This window comes from Lagopus leucura, unplaced genomic scaffold, assembly GCF_019238085.1.
Source record: "Lagopus leucura isolate 7727_CA_CO unplaced genomic scaffold, USGS_WTPT01 Super-Scaffold_100159, whole genome shotgun sequence".
Lineage (NCBI taxonomy): Eukaryota > Metazoa > Chordata > Aves > Galliformes > Phasianidae > Lagopus > Lagopus leucura.
This window is the reverse complement of record NW_024962335.1, coordinates 13,738,112-13,753,512: the sequence shown is the minus strand read 5'-3', so window position 1 is coordinate 13,753,512 and position 15,401 is coordinate 13,738,112. Positions and strand designations below refer to the sequence as shown.

The 15,401-nt window shown below is 40.8% G+C and overlaps 1 protein-coding gene across 1 annotated transcript in view; it reads right to left on the bottom strand.

The window, feature by feature from the left end:
* The window catches only part of MYH9 (myosin heavy chain 9), a 68,770-nt gene that overhangs the window by 35,440 nt on the left and 17,929 nt on the right, over positions 1-15,401 (bottom strand). The window contains exons 3-5 of the mRNA XM_042889530.1: positions 13,290-13,446; positions 2,728-2,755; positions 1,966-2,059 (exon numbers count right to left, since the gene is read on the bottom strand). Coding sequence (XP_042745464.1) covers positions 1,966-2,059; positions 2,728-2,755; positions 13,290-13,446 — 279 coding nt within the window. The remainder of the gene's footprint in view (positions 1-1,965; positions 2,060-2,727; positions 2,756-13,289; positions 13,447-15,401) is intronic.

Here is a 15,401-nt window from a genome sequence, read left to right as displayed (position 1 = left end):
TATTTAGCTGAATATACTAATTCATTGGACTTGGTGAAAGCAGCCACAACCTCCAAAGCAAGAGAGCTACAGCTGACAAATATGCTTCGTAAATCAGATTTTGCTGAGATACTTCAAAAAACAGGAACTTAAGTTCAAAACTTCTACAAGAAGACGGTCAAGAAACCTTCCCCGTAGATTAAGTATCACTACTTCCTACACTGTCACTGACAAAGTTCCACATCTAGTCTTGCTAATCAGTGCCAGCAGTGGGTTTTTGGTATTGCAGCATGAAGGCTTGACACTGCCGTATTCTATCTTAAAGAATAAATCTGTCAGGATCTCAGATGCTCAGAAACAAATAATGTATAACCCCTCATAATATGGTTCCAAGTTTAAGATTTGCAAAGGACTGCTGCCCAGAACACTCCTTACCAACTAACATTTAAGAATCCACAGGTTACACACTGGAAGAATACTTAGCTGAAGCCCACGATTCTGTTTTCCACATTTAAAATTAGAAAAAGAAAAAAGAATGTTTCTAAATACAGCTACTGACAGACCATGGAAAAAGCCTTCATATGTCTGAAAGTTTGGCATGTAGAAGGGGTTTTTTTTTTTTTGGTCATATTCCAGAAGTTACTTATTAGAATGTGTGCGCACAAGCACAGCATGCCTTATTCACACACTCTACACACATAAGGCATGCCTATACATTAAGCTACCAGCAAAAAACTTTTACTGAGAGATAACACTGGATGCACTTGGCATCTGGATTTCATTACACAGCTCACCAGTGAACATTTCCCAAGTGTTCAACTCTTACTAACAAGCTCACAGTCCTGGAACACCCCGTCTGCAGGGCAGCCTTCCTCATCCATCTTTCTCTGCAACTTGCAGTCACATCTCACTGCTGGGAGGAGAAAGCTAAACACATGCCTACATTTATCTTACTAGGAGCACCACACATACTAGATATTCAGTTGTATGAAAGTCTGGTCCCAGTTCAATTGCCTCAGAGGAATATTTTTCCAAATAAACTGTTCATGAACTCCTGGAAGAAAAGTCTTAAAATGCAAACTAGTTTTTAGCACAGAACACAAGTATTCTTTCTTTATATTACTTTAGTCCCCAATCGAACATCCTAATAAAGAGATTACTGTGCACCACACACACACACACACAAAAAAAACTGTGAATTGTCTATGGGTTTGGTTTAGCTGCAGAAAGTGATATTGGTGTGGAGTGAAAAGCTGCTCAAAAAAAAAAAAAAAATAATCACACAATGGGACAGAAAACGCATTCCTGGTGCAGAACGTGCAGTAAACGTGCAGCTCACCTACGAGGATACAACTGATGAATTCGGCAATAGTCCACCGGGGGAGAGGGAGGGGAAAAAAATATAAGTGAGACATTTTCAAAGTCCTCCCACCATCACCACCACCCTCCTTTCATGTGCTGCTACTTGGCTCTTTTCCACCCTTTTAATGTCCTCCTACAATTTCAAAGTTTTCAGCTGAGGTTCACTAGACTACCTCTGTATTCTCCAGTTTTGAGACAGTATATGTAATAGTCAAGCCTAACATACAAAGGTACAGAAGACTGGAGACAACTCCTCCACAGAAGGATCAGTTTTAAACTTCCTGGACTGGTTATAAGCCTTATGTCTGTGTAAAAAGATCAGGATGGGTGATGTTTCATTTACAGTGTTTCTAGCCCACAAATCCAAGAGGTTGTAGATGAGTATATTCCTGTGCAGCTCCAATGAATTCAAAGGAGGTTTGACTTAGAACAACGTTCCCTGCCTCGTAGTTTTCAATAAACTTTTATTATTGCACAGTTCACCGTCCTCCTCAGTCCCTGATAGATGTTACCATCTAAGCTTTTATTCAGCAACATGGCTTTTTACCAACGACAGCAAATACATATCTATTGTCCAAAGTCAGCACAATAACAAAGCATCATTAAATTAAACCTAGGTCTTACCTGGTCTTTTTTAGACTTGTGCGAGGAAGCAACGTGAGCCAGATACTGAATGACCTTCTTGGTGTTCTCCGTCTTACCAGCTCCTGATTCACCTCTGTAAAAAAAAGTCTGCAATTCATTCTCACACACACACAAAAAGACATAGGGGGACATATTTCTAACTCCAAAGGGCTACAGAGCTCCTTAAATCCATTCTATCACAACACCTCTCTCAAAACCAGCAAAAACTGAATCATACCAGAGAGTGGCATGAGTGTAGCTGGATGAAAGGCTATATCTCTCAGCTAGTTTTCTACTGGGCATCGATTCTGTGTGCTGACACAAAGGAGGCAATAGAAACAAGAACTATATTTTTTAGTCACTTAGATACGAAAACTGCTAAGTGGATGAGGAATAATTCAGAGGCAGCTATAGAACAGTGAAAGGCAAATTTTGTTATTACATCAGACACATCAGCACTGATGTTCTTAATCACAACAGTTGCATCAAATTTTAAGGAGTTCTCCAAAACTTTTCCACTGACACAACTTTATTTCTTCAGGAGTTTGAGCTTTCTGAAAACCTCCTTCTTTCCTTCAGTTACCATGAAAATTATTCTGCAGAAAGAATTAGATCTTGGAGGAAATGAAGCTGGACCTTCCTTAACCCTCCAATATTACTCAATTTACTTGAGACCACCTCCAAGTGCTCACTAAAACAATCCTCCAACCAAGATTTTTAACACAGACATCCAGACAAGCTTGCAACTGTTTATATACTCACGTGCAAAGGATGGACTGATCCTCTCGGTCTAGAATAAAATTTAAAATAGTCGTCAGATTTAGACTTGAAAATTAAATCAACATGACAGAAACAAATCAACACCAAATACAAAAACAAACTGGCAAGTTCATTATCTGAAGTATCATCAGAAATATGGCCACGTATCCCCTCTTTTGGAAACAGAAGCCAACTTCCCACCATCTGCTGAAGTTAAATTTCAGCAGTACCATTATGTTTTCTTCATCCAGAGAGAGAACATCATTTGCATCAATTTTTCTGCAATCATCACAGAATTCTCTCACTGAATGTTTCTTTATCACAAAGATCATTTGTTACATAGGTACTTGTTATTTATCCCCTTCCCCCCTTCCATTATTCTGAATCCATACTGACTTGCAACAATGATGAGCAGAGCAGAGAATACAGATGGGAGGTGGAGAAAAAGGTGGAAATGGGGCAGGAACCATCAAAAATTCCAAAGAACCAAAATCTCATATCAAACCGAGACTTCCACCTACACTACACACCAACACTAAAAGCTCAGTGAGAAATTACTGTTACTTATTTTATACAGAACGGGTTTGAAAGCTACAACGCTGAGCAGCAGCCTAAGTGCTCTACAGGTTACTTATTTGCAGCACCAATCCCTTTGTATTAACTGAGCAGTCAATAATAGTAGAACCTTTTTCATGGTGACAAGTTGCAAGAAAACAGGAATAGGAACATTGTACTGAATGCTAAATAGTAGACATGCTAATTCCTGTGCTCATTTCCCAGCTATGGATTACGAAATCTTTCCAGTTACAGAACTTACTTCACCCAGCCTATCTACCACTATCTTCTCCAACATCTTTAACCTCCTTTCAGCTTCCACCTATGATTACACTTCCTCACAGGCAATCCCTGCCCAGTCTCCATCCCACTGCTCCTCAACCACTTCTATGCAAACATGCTCCCCTTCTTCTACCTTGATTTCACTTTCCATCCACTCCTCCACTCTGAATCCCACTTTAGCCCCCAGAGTCTGCATCATATTCTCCCCCCAGTTGGAAGCACTCGGAAGACTGGAGAGTGTCTGTGCTGTGTACAACTTCACTAGCTGTAGAAATCACAGGGGAAGTGAGACCTGTTCAGACACAGAACAGACTCAGGAACTGTAAGTCATGCACAGAAAGTCCTGCATCACACAAGAGCTATTGAGACACGCACTGTGCCATCAAAATGTGTTTATTTATTTATTCAGGATAAGATCCAGTCTGAGAGACTGAGTATTACAGCAGTTACATTTCATCTCGTCATTGTTCTTTTTCCACATTGTACTCCAATTTTGTGTCAGACTCCGGTCTAATCTTTAAACAGACTATAAGCTCTAAGCATTCATGAATAGAAAATTCACTGGATTCCTCTAATAAATTATTTCAGCAATTGGTAGCTTTCATCAGTATGTTTACAACTGTGACTATCTCCACATTTGAGCTACTTCTTTTCCTTCCTCCATTCTCTTACAGAATGTCAGTGTACTCAATGCTCTCCTCACCAGATAACTGCTTAGAAGATATAACTGAGTCACCATTCAAGTTTCTTTGTGTGAGATAGTGAGATTGAACTGTAATTAGGAAAGGCTTTATAGTCAGGTAGACTTTTCATGGAACAGGAAAAGCAGGTAAATCTACCAAATTTGAGATTCTGCCTTTTCTTAAACTATTCTGAAAACAGTATCAGAAACATTAAGTTCGCACTATGGAGAGGTAACCTGCTCTGAACTTGCTTTGCTGGAAACTGACTGTATTCGGGTGAGCATAAAAGTTTAGAGGAAAATAATCTGCTTTATACCAGTTAATACCGTTCTCAGAAAGAGCTGATCAGCTTAGGACTGGAAGAAAGCAAGCAAAAGAAAATTGTCACTACACATCCCAAAGTAGACACCTGCAAGTTTATTAGCACTGCACATTCATTGTTTTCAAGTGCTGAATTTTATTCTTTTGCTTTTGAGATACATATCCCTTTTGCTGAGGGAGAGGTGAAGGATGGAGGTGAGGCAGCCTCAAAGGCCTCACCCATTCCAAGTTCCCAGTGGGTCAATGGCTCAGCAGACACATCTGCGTGACTGGGCACTGGGAAGGCGGATCAGGGGAATAACTAATGACTCATTTATGGATCGCCTAAGGAAATGTATTCTGCAGGAGTGCAACACTTGGATGCAATGCTCTATCACAAAGCAGCTATGCGAAAGAATAAGATTGTGCCTCTGAATAACATCTTTTTAAAGCTTGAAAGCTTGACTAGCCCACTTGTTCTAGAAAAGTTTATATTTGCATTCAGGTACCACAGTGGCTCTTCTAAGAAGCCTGTTTGAGAAAAACATATGTCCCTGATGACACTCCTCACTTCTGGAAACCAACTTTGGTGTTGGAGCTCGTACAGGTAATGGAGTCCTAAGTACTTCCATACCACATGCCATCTCTTCCCTGCTCTCCAAGGTAGGATCCTTATTGTAGCAAAATACATTGGTAAACAAACCGAAAGTTGTATGGAAAAAGAGGTGACCAACATCAGACAATCCCCAGTTTTCCTTTGGCACAAAACACTTCTGATGATCACAAGTTTTGTCGACTTTCTGAGAAGCCCTCATAGAGCCATGCTACAACAGGGCAAGGCAGCAACAACGCTCTGGAATTACCGCAAGAAGCCACAAAGGGGCAAGCACAGGATCTCTCCAGGACTTAACACCCAGTGAGGTGTCGTCAGGTGCTCAGCAGGAAGAGCCATAGACAGTGTTTAAGAGCCCTCTTGGCACTAGGGTTGCCTCCCCCAGCACACTGGTCTGGTGGCCTGCTGCAGCTGTGTTAGTCACCTCTGCTTTAAGCCAGTAAGAACGTACCTGCGAGTGCAGGCAAGCCACCGGCAGCGTGCAGACACTGCCATAAAAGGCAACATTCCTGTTTGCAATCCGGGGGAAATTCTTTCCCAGGACGGCAAAGCAGCAGTCATTGGGATAGCTGGAATTCTTCTAATTGTGTACAGACAGACAACTGAATAATGTGTTGAGCAACAGGAAATTGGAGCCTACCAAAGGGCCAAAGAGCTAACAAATACAAAAGCGTAACTCTTAGACACGCTTCCAATTAAGTCTTGTTGTAAATGCCAATACTTATTCTCTATACAGTGCTGACTTGCGCCATCACGAATCCAAATCCAATTGCCCAGACAAGAAGCCACCTCCACTCCCCCACATTTTTTTTTTAGATGATCATTCGACATGGGCGTACTGCACAACCTCAGTCAGCACTTGCCTTTACTGCGCTGTCAGTTGTGCAAGCAACCTACTCAGCAAAACAGAATGTGCTGGGTACCATAAACCCAGTCGCTTATAATAACACAATCAAGAAACGCCTGATTAAAAGAAATCTGCATCTGCTTTTCAATCCTAAATAGAGTCACTTATTAAAAACAATTCAGAATAACAACTCATTAGTTAATTACAGCAACAGCTCTGTATTTCAGACCAGCTGGCAAGGAAGGCTTTTTATCTAGGCTCCTCCTCAGTTCTCATCATCACAGTATTCAAGAGACCCCAAGAAGCAGCGGCCTCAAGCATCCAGAAATGCAGGAAGTAAGACATCCTTCACATTTAAGTTATACAGCAGGATGGTATAATGAGATCTCTAGATTAATTTTACTATATTAAAAAGACATATCTGACTTCTCTCAGTTTAAAAATAAAAGATCTCATTTTAGACTGCTTCCCGGACCTTCCAGGACACATTAAAAAACTTAATTAAACCAAAATTTGTTTCGACAAGACAGAGATCTTGTACATTAATGATGCTCAGATAAATATTCCACTGCAAAATAACAGATCTGGAAGAATTCTGAACCGCTGTGTTCAAATATATTGTTCAAATATATTGGCATTACTGATGAATGAACTCTTGATTTTTATTTATTTTTTTTAATACATTTGGGGGTGGAAGAAGAGGTTGGTAGGCTAGAACAGAAGAACAGAACGCACAATTCAGGCTCTCCATCTCACTTACAGCACATCCTACCAGGCCTTTATCACCCACTTCCTCTGCATGAGTGACTGCAGTTGCAGGCCTGTTCATCTCCATAAAAGGAGAAGTGCTATAGCACTCACACAATGGTGACATCATCTCTCCAGCCAAGAGGAAGTGTAGCTGAAAGGCAAAGGCTTGGCTTGCTATCCACTGCCTATAGCTGACTCATTAAGGCTACAAGTTTAACTGTAGCGAGATGGTACCACCCACCTCCTAACCACAGAGCCCGGCCCTGTAGGTTTCCGTTACTGTAAGGCTGTGAGGGCCTGGCCCAACTGGGGGAACGTCTGCTGGCCAAGTTAGGGAGGTGACCTAAAGCAAAAAAGTGGGCTGAAATGCACGTTTCAGCCACGCAGCAGCCTCAATTCCCCATCTCTCCTCACCAAAATCTTACTAGCACGTCCTTCCCTCGGGGCTGGGGCACGTGAGGAGCCGCAGGCACCTGACACACTGTGCTACTGAAACAACCCCGCTGGCATACAATCTCATCAAATATATTCACAGCAGTGCTTTAACCTACGTGCTGCTTTGAGTAGGATCAAAAACACCCCAGGGAAACACCCAGTCACAGCCTGAGAACTTGCTTTTGCATTCCCATTTTGGGAATGTGTTCGAGGGAAGTTTCTAAATATGAATAACCTACCATCGAGCACAAGGAAAAAAAGAAGGACAAGCATAGAATATTTAAGACAGCTCTTACAAAACACAGCTTCTAGACGTGGAAAAAAGAAAAAGTCCCTTGATTTGGCAGGATGGCTACAGTGCCAAGATTCAGCTTTGCACTATGTGAAGTTTGAGGGCAGCCACAAGGAAAAAAGTGTCATTTCAAAAAATGAAATACATCCTACCGGATCAAATGTAAATATTTATTTCCCTGAGCCTGTTTTTGGACTAAAGCCCATACCCCTTTCTCTAACATTTCAGGACTGAATCTAGAGATAGCAAAATGGGAAAATAAGTTAGACTGTAATTTTAGGCTACACAAATGTTTACGAAGTTCTGACAGGAAAGAAAAACCACTGTATAGCCTGCAAAAGCTCAGGCTGCTCGTGGTCCTAAGACAGTGTGCAGCGGGGGGACTGACAGAAAGGGCTGAGCTGTAATGTAAGAACTGCCAGAAGGCTCTTGCTCTGGTTTGCAGGAATGAAGCAAAGGGTGTGGTAACTACTAAAAAACAAGTGGGCAATGGACTCTTTTTAGCTCCTTGTTCTATTGAGAACCACATTTCAAGACGCACTCTTTTCAGAGTTGTATTTAGAAAGCTGAAATGATTCAAAACTAGTAAAGCATCTCTTAAGGAAGATCAGAAACTGCATGCATCCTTTCTTGCAATTTGTATGCAGATACCATCAAACAAACATCCTCCGTAATTGGTATCCAAATTTAACGCTGCCCTTTGCATCAGAACTTTGGACAAATCTCAGAAATAAACTAGTGAAACCACATGCTACTTTCCTTTGGTTTTAGTGGAAACAGAATTGACTTTTGCATGCAGCCTGAGAGAGACATCTGTGCCCCTGCATAATCTGAGCGGACTCTCAATCAGCTCTTCCTGAATTGGCAAACACACAGAGAATATCTTACAGAAAATAAAGACGTGTTTTGGAGCAGCGCAGTATACAGTGCAGTACAGCAGAGCAGAGCTACAAAGCAAGCTGAGAAAGCAGCATTGAGACACAGAAATTAGAAAAGAAGTGTTCTACTAGCTTGGAAACTTAAGAAATATGTCAACATGTGAGAATTATGAATAAAATACTTCAAGGTCATGTTCTACAGGAGCAGACCTAAAGGACTGTTTCTTATGAAAATGACAGCTGGGTCTGAGGTGCATCTAATGACCTGTAATTTGTCTTACAATAGCTAACCCTTTCATCCCTTAATATAACAAGGCCAAGAAATTTCAGGAAGGTGCTATGCTTCAGAAGTTTTTCTTTTAAACACCAAGCCCAAAGACTGCTTAAACCCCAAGCTGCTGGTTGCATATGCTCCTCTGCAGACTAATCCATCAAGGTCAAAGAGGATTTAATAACTGTACAATGTTTTTAAGAGTTTTGTTCAGTGAACCATTAGGAACCCTATACTGACATGCAGAAAAACTGGATGAGAAGTGAGATGAAGCACATTCAGTAGCAATGTGTTGCTTATACCCTCTCCCACCCATCTTTTAGTTGAGCAGGTTGAGTAGAGGCTAATAGATTGGCAGAGTACATGTACAAGGAAAGAGCTTTGGAGAAAGCGTTCCAGAATAACCATACACATCAAAACTATTACAAAGAAGTTTCAGACACTGACATTTAACAACGGTCATCATGCTCCAGACACTAAGAAGACTCATAGCTTATTGCTAGCTTCAGTATTTGACACAGAAAATTTCTTCTATGTGGTCTGAGTAGACAAACAGGTGTCATTTAATAGCTTTAAAAGTTTTTTTTTCTTAATAAATCCTCTGGAGAACATGAATTGAGGTAGAGAATTTATCCCTTCAACATACATCTGCTGCTTTGCAATAATGATTTGTCTGCTTAAGACACCATTCCACTTGTAGGCACTCTGCTTCCATCATCAGTGCCAGAAAAATAATTCTTCTGAAAGCAGTCAGACCTGAGGCTTCTGGCATTCAGGTTACCCAGGAAACAGAAACATTAAGACAAATGGTTTTTTTCTTAGAAAATAAAAATGTTATAATTTTCTCAGAGTTCTTCTCTTGAAACTTAAGAAGTATCTCCAAGCACCATGCAGCAAAATTGTGGGTTTATCTCACTTCTGAGTCTTAAAGTCCTTTGTTGGGAAAAAGGAGGGAAAAAAAATACTTAAAACATGTTCCCCATTATATCATAGCTTCAAGGAAATGCTTTTGGTGAAGTTTAACCAAAAAACAAAACAAACAAAAAACAACTACCCACAATTTAACCCCTTGGGATATACAAATGGCCACCATGACACTTTTCCAAATGGACTAACCATGGAAGACACAAAAAGAGGACCAAACTTAGTGCATTGGCATAGATGCATGAAAAGGCTTAAATAGTTTCTGAATTAGCAGAAGTTGGATTAAAATTCTCATCTTCCTCTCCCTTCCCTATCTCTTTCCTAAAGGACCTCCCTTTAGGAGGCCTGCTTATCAGAATACCATAAATTGACTGAAAACCAGAAAAAAAAAAAGTCCAAATCAATTAACATGCAAGACTTTTTCACTCTGTCAGCTTAAGAGACAACTACACCTCATGCTGGCATAAGTCACCAGCTTGCTATCCTTCTTCAGACCCTGAAGGAATCCTTGCCTTTGGGGCTCAGAAAGCATAGTAGGGAAGGCAGACTAATCCTAAATGCCTCTAGCTCATGTGGAGCACTGTACCCTTTTATCTTCTATTCTCTGAACAGATTCCTGCCATACCACTGGCTGCTGCATCAAGCCTCCCCCACTGCTAAGCAGCACTAAGAAAGTGGAATAGGAATGTTGCTTTCCATTGCCCTAGAGGCTAGCCAGGACCAGAGACATTACAACAGCCTACTCACCTTTGCTCCCAGTAGCATACACTGGAATGCCACTGCTAGCAGCAGTGTATAAAGCAGCAAGTAACCCTACAACAATCTCTGGGCATTTTTTGCTAGCAAACAGACATACATGACGTGCAGAGAAGAGCTGGGACAAGCCTCTAGATTGTCAAAATCACTGAGAATGCCACGTAGCTAGAATAGTTCTGGCTCCTCTTGGCCAAGTGCAAGGTCCTGCACCTGGGTCAAGGCAATCCCAAGCACAGATACAGGATAGGCAGAGAATGGCTTGAGAGCAGTACTGAGGAGAAAGATGTGGAGGAGTTGATTGAGCCATGAATGTGTGCTTGCAGCCAAGAAGGCCAACCATTTCCTGAGTTGCATCAAGAAAAGCAAGAAAAGCATGACCAGCAGCTTGAGAGAGATGATTCTGCCCCTCTAACTCTGCTCTCATGAGACTACACTGAAGTACTGTGTCCAGTTCTGGAGCCCCCAACACAAGAAGGACATGGAGTTGTTGGAGCAGGTCCAGAGGAGGGCCATGAAGATGATCAGAGGGCTGGAGCACCTCCCTTATGAGGACAGGCTGAGAGAGCTGGGGCTCTTTGGCCTGGAGAAGAGAAGGCTCTGAGGGGAACTTGTACCAGCCTCCCAGGACCTGAAGGGGGCCTACAGGAAAGCTGGGGAGGGACTTTTTATAAGGATGTGTAGTGACAGGATGATGGTGAATGTCTTTAAGCTGGAAGAGGGCGGATTTAGACTAGATATTAGTAAGAAATTCTTTACTGTGAGAGTGGTGAGACATTGGGAACAGGTTGCCCAGCGAGGTTGTGGATGCCCCCTCCCTGGAAGCATTCAGGGCCAGGCTGGATGGGCTTTGAGCAACCTGGTCTAAAGGAAGGTGTCCCTGGCTATAGCAGGGGGTTGGAACTAGGTGATCTTGAGGGTACCTTACAACTCAAACCATTCTGTGATTCTATGATTCTGGAAAAGGCAAACACTTCAGAAGAGCTCATTGCAACTTTTGCTGCTAGGAAAAACAGCAGCAGGGCTTCCAGTCTTCAGCTTTGTGCACCAACACAATTCAAGTCTGAGATTTCTGAGTTTTAGACTTCACTCAAGCAGTGACCCAATGGAAACACTTCCCTTTTCAAAATGAAAGAAAATATCGATGTAGATCAATGACTATCTCTGAAGCACTTTCAGACAAGCAAAGTTCATCTGTCCCTTCCCGCAGCTGTCTGGACATCCATTGCCACATACTAGTGTACCTGGCAGTGAAAAAGAACAAGCTGCATGCACATGCAATTCTACACGGTTTAACTGTTGACAATGGAAGGAGAAAGACATCTTCAGTCTCCTTACAGCAATGTCTCCTTACAGCAAAGAGTCTGTTCCTGATGCTATGTAGAAAAGATTTCGTTTTAGGGAACAGTAACTTTGGGAGGACTTAGTCAATAGCTCATTTAAGGAAAATATACATTGGTACTTCAGCTGACAAGGAGTGAGCAAGAAAAAGAAGGAAGTAATAAAGGAAATGAAACAGTGATAAGAGCTTCACAGACATGCTGCCATATATTGTACAGGAGGTGCATTTATCTTTGTGATTCATGGCAAATCCAGTCTTTGTTCAAAGAAAGTAAGGCCCTATGTAGACCCAGGGTTTGTTTTTTCCCCATCTGCAGAGTAATGTTTAAGTACTGTAGATGTATTTTCTTCAGACTTATCACATCTTCAATGAATTGCCATCAGTACTCTGCTACTAGTCCACTGCTGCATGACTCTCCCCTTTGCTCTCAAGGCTTTTACCAATACGGCTTAATTTATCCATCATGCTAGCTCTCTCTCTGCTCCACATGGCACCGTACCTCAGCAAACTTCCACGACATTCTCCACAAGGAAAAATTATTTAAAATCATTAACTCTGGCAAGCAGAAGAAGTTTTCCTTGCTCTCTTTCCACTCTGGGCAACCACATTGCTATATTCTTCCCATGCTTGCAAGTACAAATAACAGTGAGGGCAGGGAAAAAGTGCAAGTGTTTAAAATTGAGTCTAATTAGAATTTCAAAGCATGTTTTTATTATAACTGGCATTTGTCCAAAAAGTAAAACTGATGATGAGACTCTGAGAGACCAACACCTTAATCATCATTGCTATCCATCAGAAAAGTGAAATTTATACAAACCAGCCAAATCAAACCATCCTTTAAGCATGCAAAGCATGCCTCTTCACATAACCTAAGTATAAACAGGAAGAAAAGCATAGAGTACTTCCATGTTTGAACACTCTCCAAGCATCCCAAACATAAGCACCGACCCTGTGAAAGACCTCCTCAGAGAAGGAGAGATATATACAGGGCCTGCAGAACTCATTAAATTAAATTTAAATTCTCAGTGACAATCAAGGAGATAATATATATATGGTTCTTCTCACTGGTATACAAAGGGAGGTATTAGGGAAACACGTCAACCTGCTTGCTTGCTTTTATCCATAAAAAGCTAACAAATGTATTTAATATTGTCTGATATAAATTTTTAACAGAGCAAGAATGTAACAAAACAACTAATCATCAGTAAAACTACCACCAATCATCACACTTCAGGTTATACTAAGCTAGCTTCATCCAACCAGACTGCATGACTGGATTTTGACAGTTTTGTTGAATTGCTGTCTGACTATCTGTAGTTATGGCCCCATACGATCACAGAGGGGAAATCTACCTACTTCAGTCCTATTTGCATGCTTCTCTGAGCTCCACTGTACTGAAACCAATCAGTCATTTATGTAATCATGCACTTGTCAGACCCTTCTGAAATATTCTTTATTACACCGGAGCAGGAGATAGCTATTCACCTGAGCACAAGAACTAGTACCAAGCAGGTGTCGTGTCTGTAAGCAACAGTGCAGCAATGCTTTTTGATGGCAGCGAGCTGTTCTTCTACAATGTTTCAACTGCAATCTTGATTTGTGATTTCAACAAATGAATCATTACCTCAGTAAGCACTCACCTTGCATCATACTCCGGTAGGCTGTGTCTGTGATGGCATAGATGTGAGGGGGCATCTCGTGCCTCTTTTTGCCTTTGTACATCTCCACTATTTCTTCTGAGTATATTGGCAGGTTCTTGTAAGGATTGATTACCACACAGAACAAGCCTGAGTAGGTCTGGAAAGAAAATGCCCCAGCAAATAAAGAGTTAACTTTTTGTATATTCGTGCCTTTAAACAGCATTTTATTTGAAAACAGATCAGTCATTTTTCAGGTGCTTCTTCCAATGATGCTAAGTGGGATGCCTCCCACTACGCAATATTAGAATGTCAGCAACGCCTCAAGTTAGATCAACTTGGATGGTACTCAACCTTTCAAAGTATGCAAATAGCATCAACTGACACGTTAGTCACGGCGATAATCAAAGTGGCCTACTCCCTAGCTAATTAACAGTCTCTGAAGAGTGGCTTTGTCTCCTTCCAAAATCCTGATATTTGTCTATTATATAAAATAAGTCCTCAGCTTCTAGAAAAAAAAGCACTTTACATCATGTTTGTCTATCTACTAGACAATTTTATGCATTAAACAATCAACTACAACATAATAAAACTTCACATGAGAGCAAATCAGTTTACTTGTGTCTAGAAATGGTACAGATGTTGCAGAGAGACAGCAAGATATTACTTCAAACACAATACAAAGATATATATTCTCTTTTACAGATGGCACCTTAGCACAACACTCCAGAAGATATTCTTCTCCACACAACAGTTTTCATGCTAAATGATAGCTACTAAATAGAGGAAAGGACACATAACGCATTCTTGGAGTCTTACTGATAGATGAGTGTTACTGGTGACATCAAATCACTTTGTAAGGCCTTAATATATTCCTTGGATAGGAGTCAGGCTTGTTTATTTTCTATTATCTCCTGCTCACTTACGCTCAGTATGCAGAAAATAGGCTAGACACTTCTCTAGAGATGAGAAAGACTAGACAAGTGCAACTTGACAGGACTTTATATAGGTCTATTCGATGAAAAGTTGCCCCTCCATCCTGCACTTTGTCAAAATATGATTCCAATATAGGGATTCAAGACAAAGTAGTTACTAAAAGAAAAATAAGACCAGCATACTCCTTAGAGATTTTCAAGATCACTGGACTAGGCTGAATTCAGCGCTGACCATCCTCTTAACGGGAAGTTAGACCAGATGGCCTCCTAAAGACCCTGCCAACCCAAAGACTTTTGTAATTTACACGTAATGAATGTAACAAGAAATAGAATCGGAACTGTACTGCCATTAACGTAGCATAGCTCCAAACTAGTGAGTATAGAGAACGATTCAACAGTATTCCATTCTTAAAGAGTCAGCAACATTTGCCAAAGTTAACTTCTAATGGACTCCATAGCAAAATTTACTGATCTGACAGCAAACTTCAACTTATCAAATGGTTTCCACTGAGTTCTAACACAACTGTCAAAATAGTTCTAGTGAAAGTACCATCTTTTCCCCAAAAATATCTTTGAAATCTAAATATCTAAAAGCAAATCTAACAAGCGTCTTAATTGCAAAGACAGCAGGAGAGGACCTTCCGTATTTCCTAGATGTTCCAAGAATAACATTTCATGCGTTGGTGCTGAGGTTTAGAGTTCCCTGTCAATTTTAGAGGCAGCTATTCAAAAAATCTGGATATAAGTAGCTTTCTACAGATACCTGCAGTGCTACCGGAAGAGTACATGTAGCACCTTCTATTGCTAATATCTCTTCTATTGCTTTCTCAACAAAGAGAGCTTGGACATGGTAAAGAGTTCTCTACAATAAGTCCAGAAAGTACTTAATCAGATTTAGCCTCTTAGGCTAGATAAAGGTAAGAATTAGACTACAGAAGGATGAAAATAGCATCTACTACACAGTTTACAGTTTTACATCCAAATTTTCTATGCACTCGTTTAAATCTTTGGTAATTAACCTTCTCTTCACACACAGCTGACTCACTTTCACCCTATGTCTCCCAGAAAGCATACCTCATATAGGCATTTTAGGATTTTTTTTTTTTTTTTTAAGTTTGTGTGTATTTGCACACACACAAATATTTGAGGAACATCTCAATAGCATACAGAAAAGAATCTC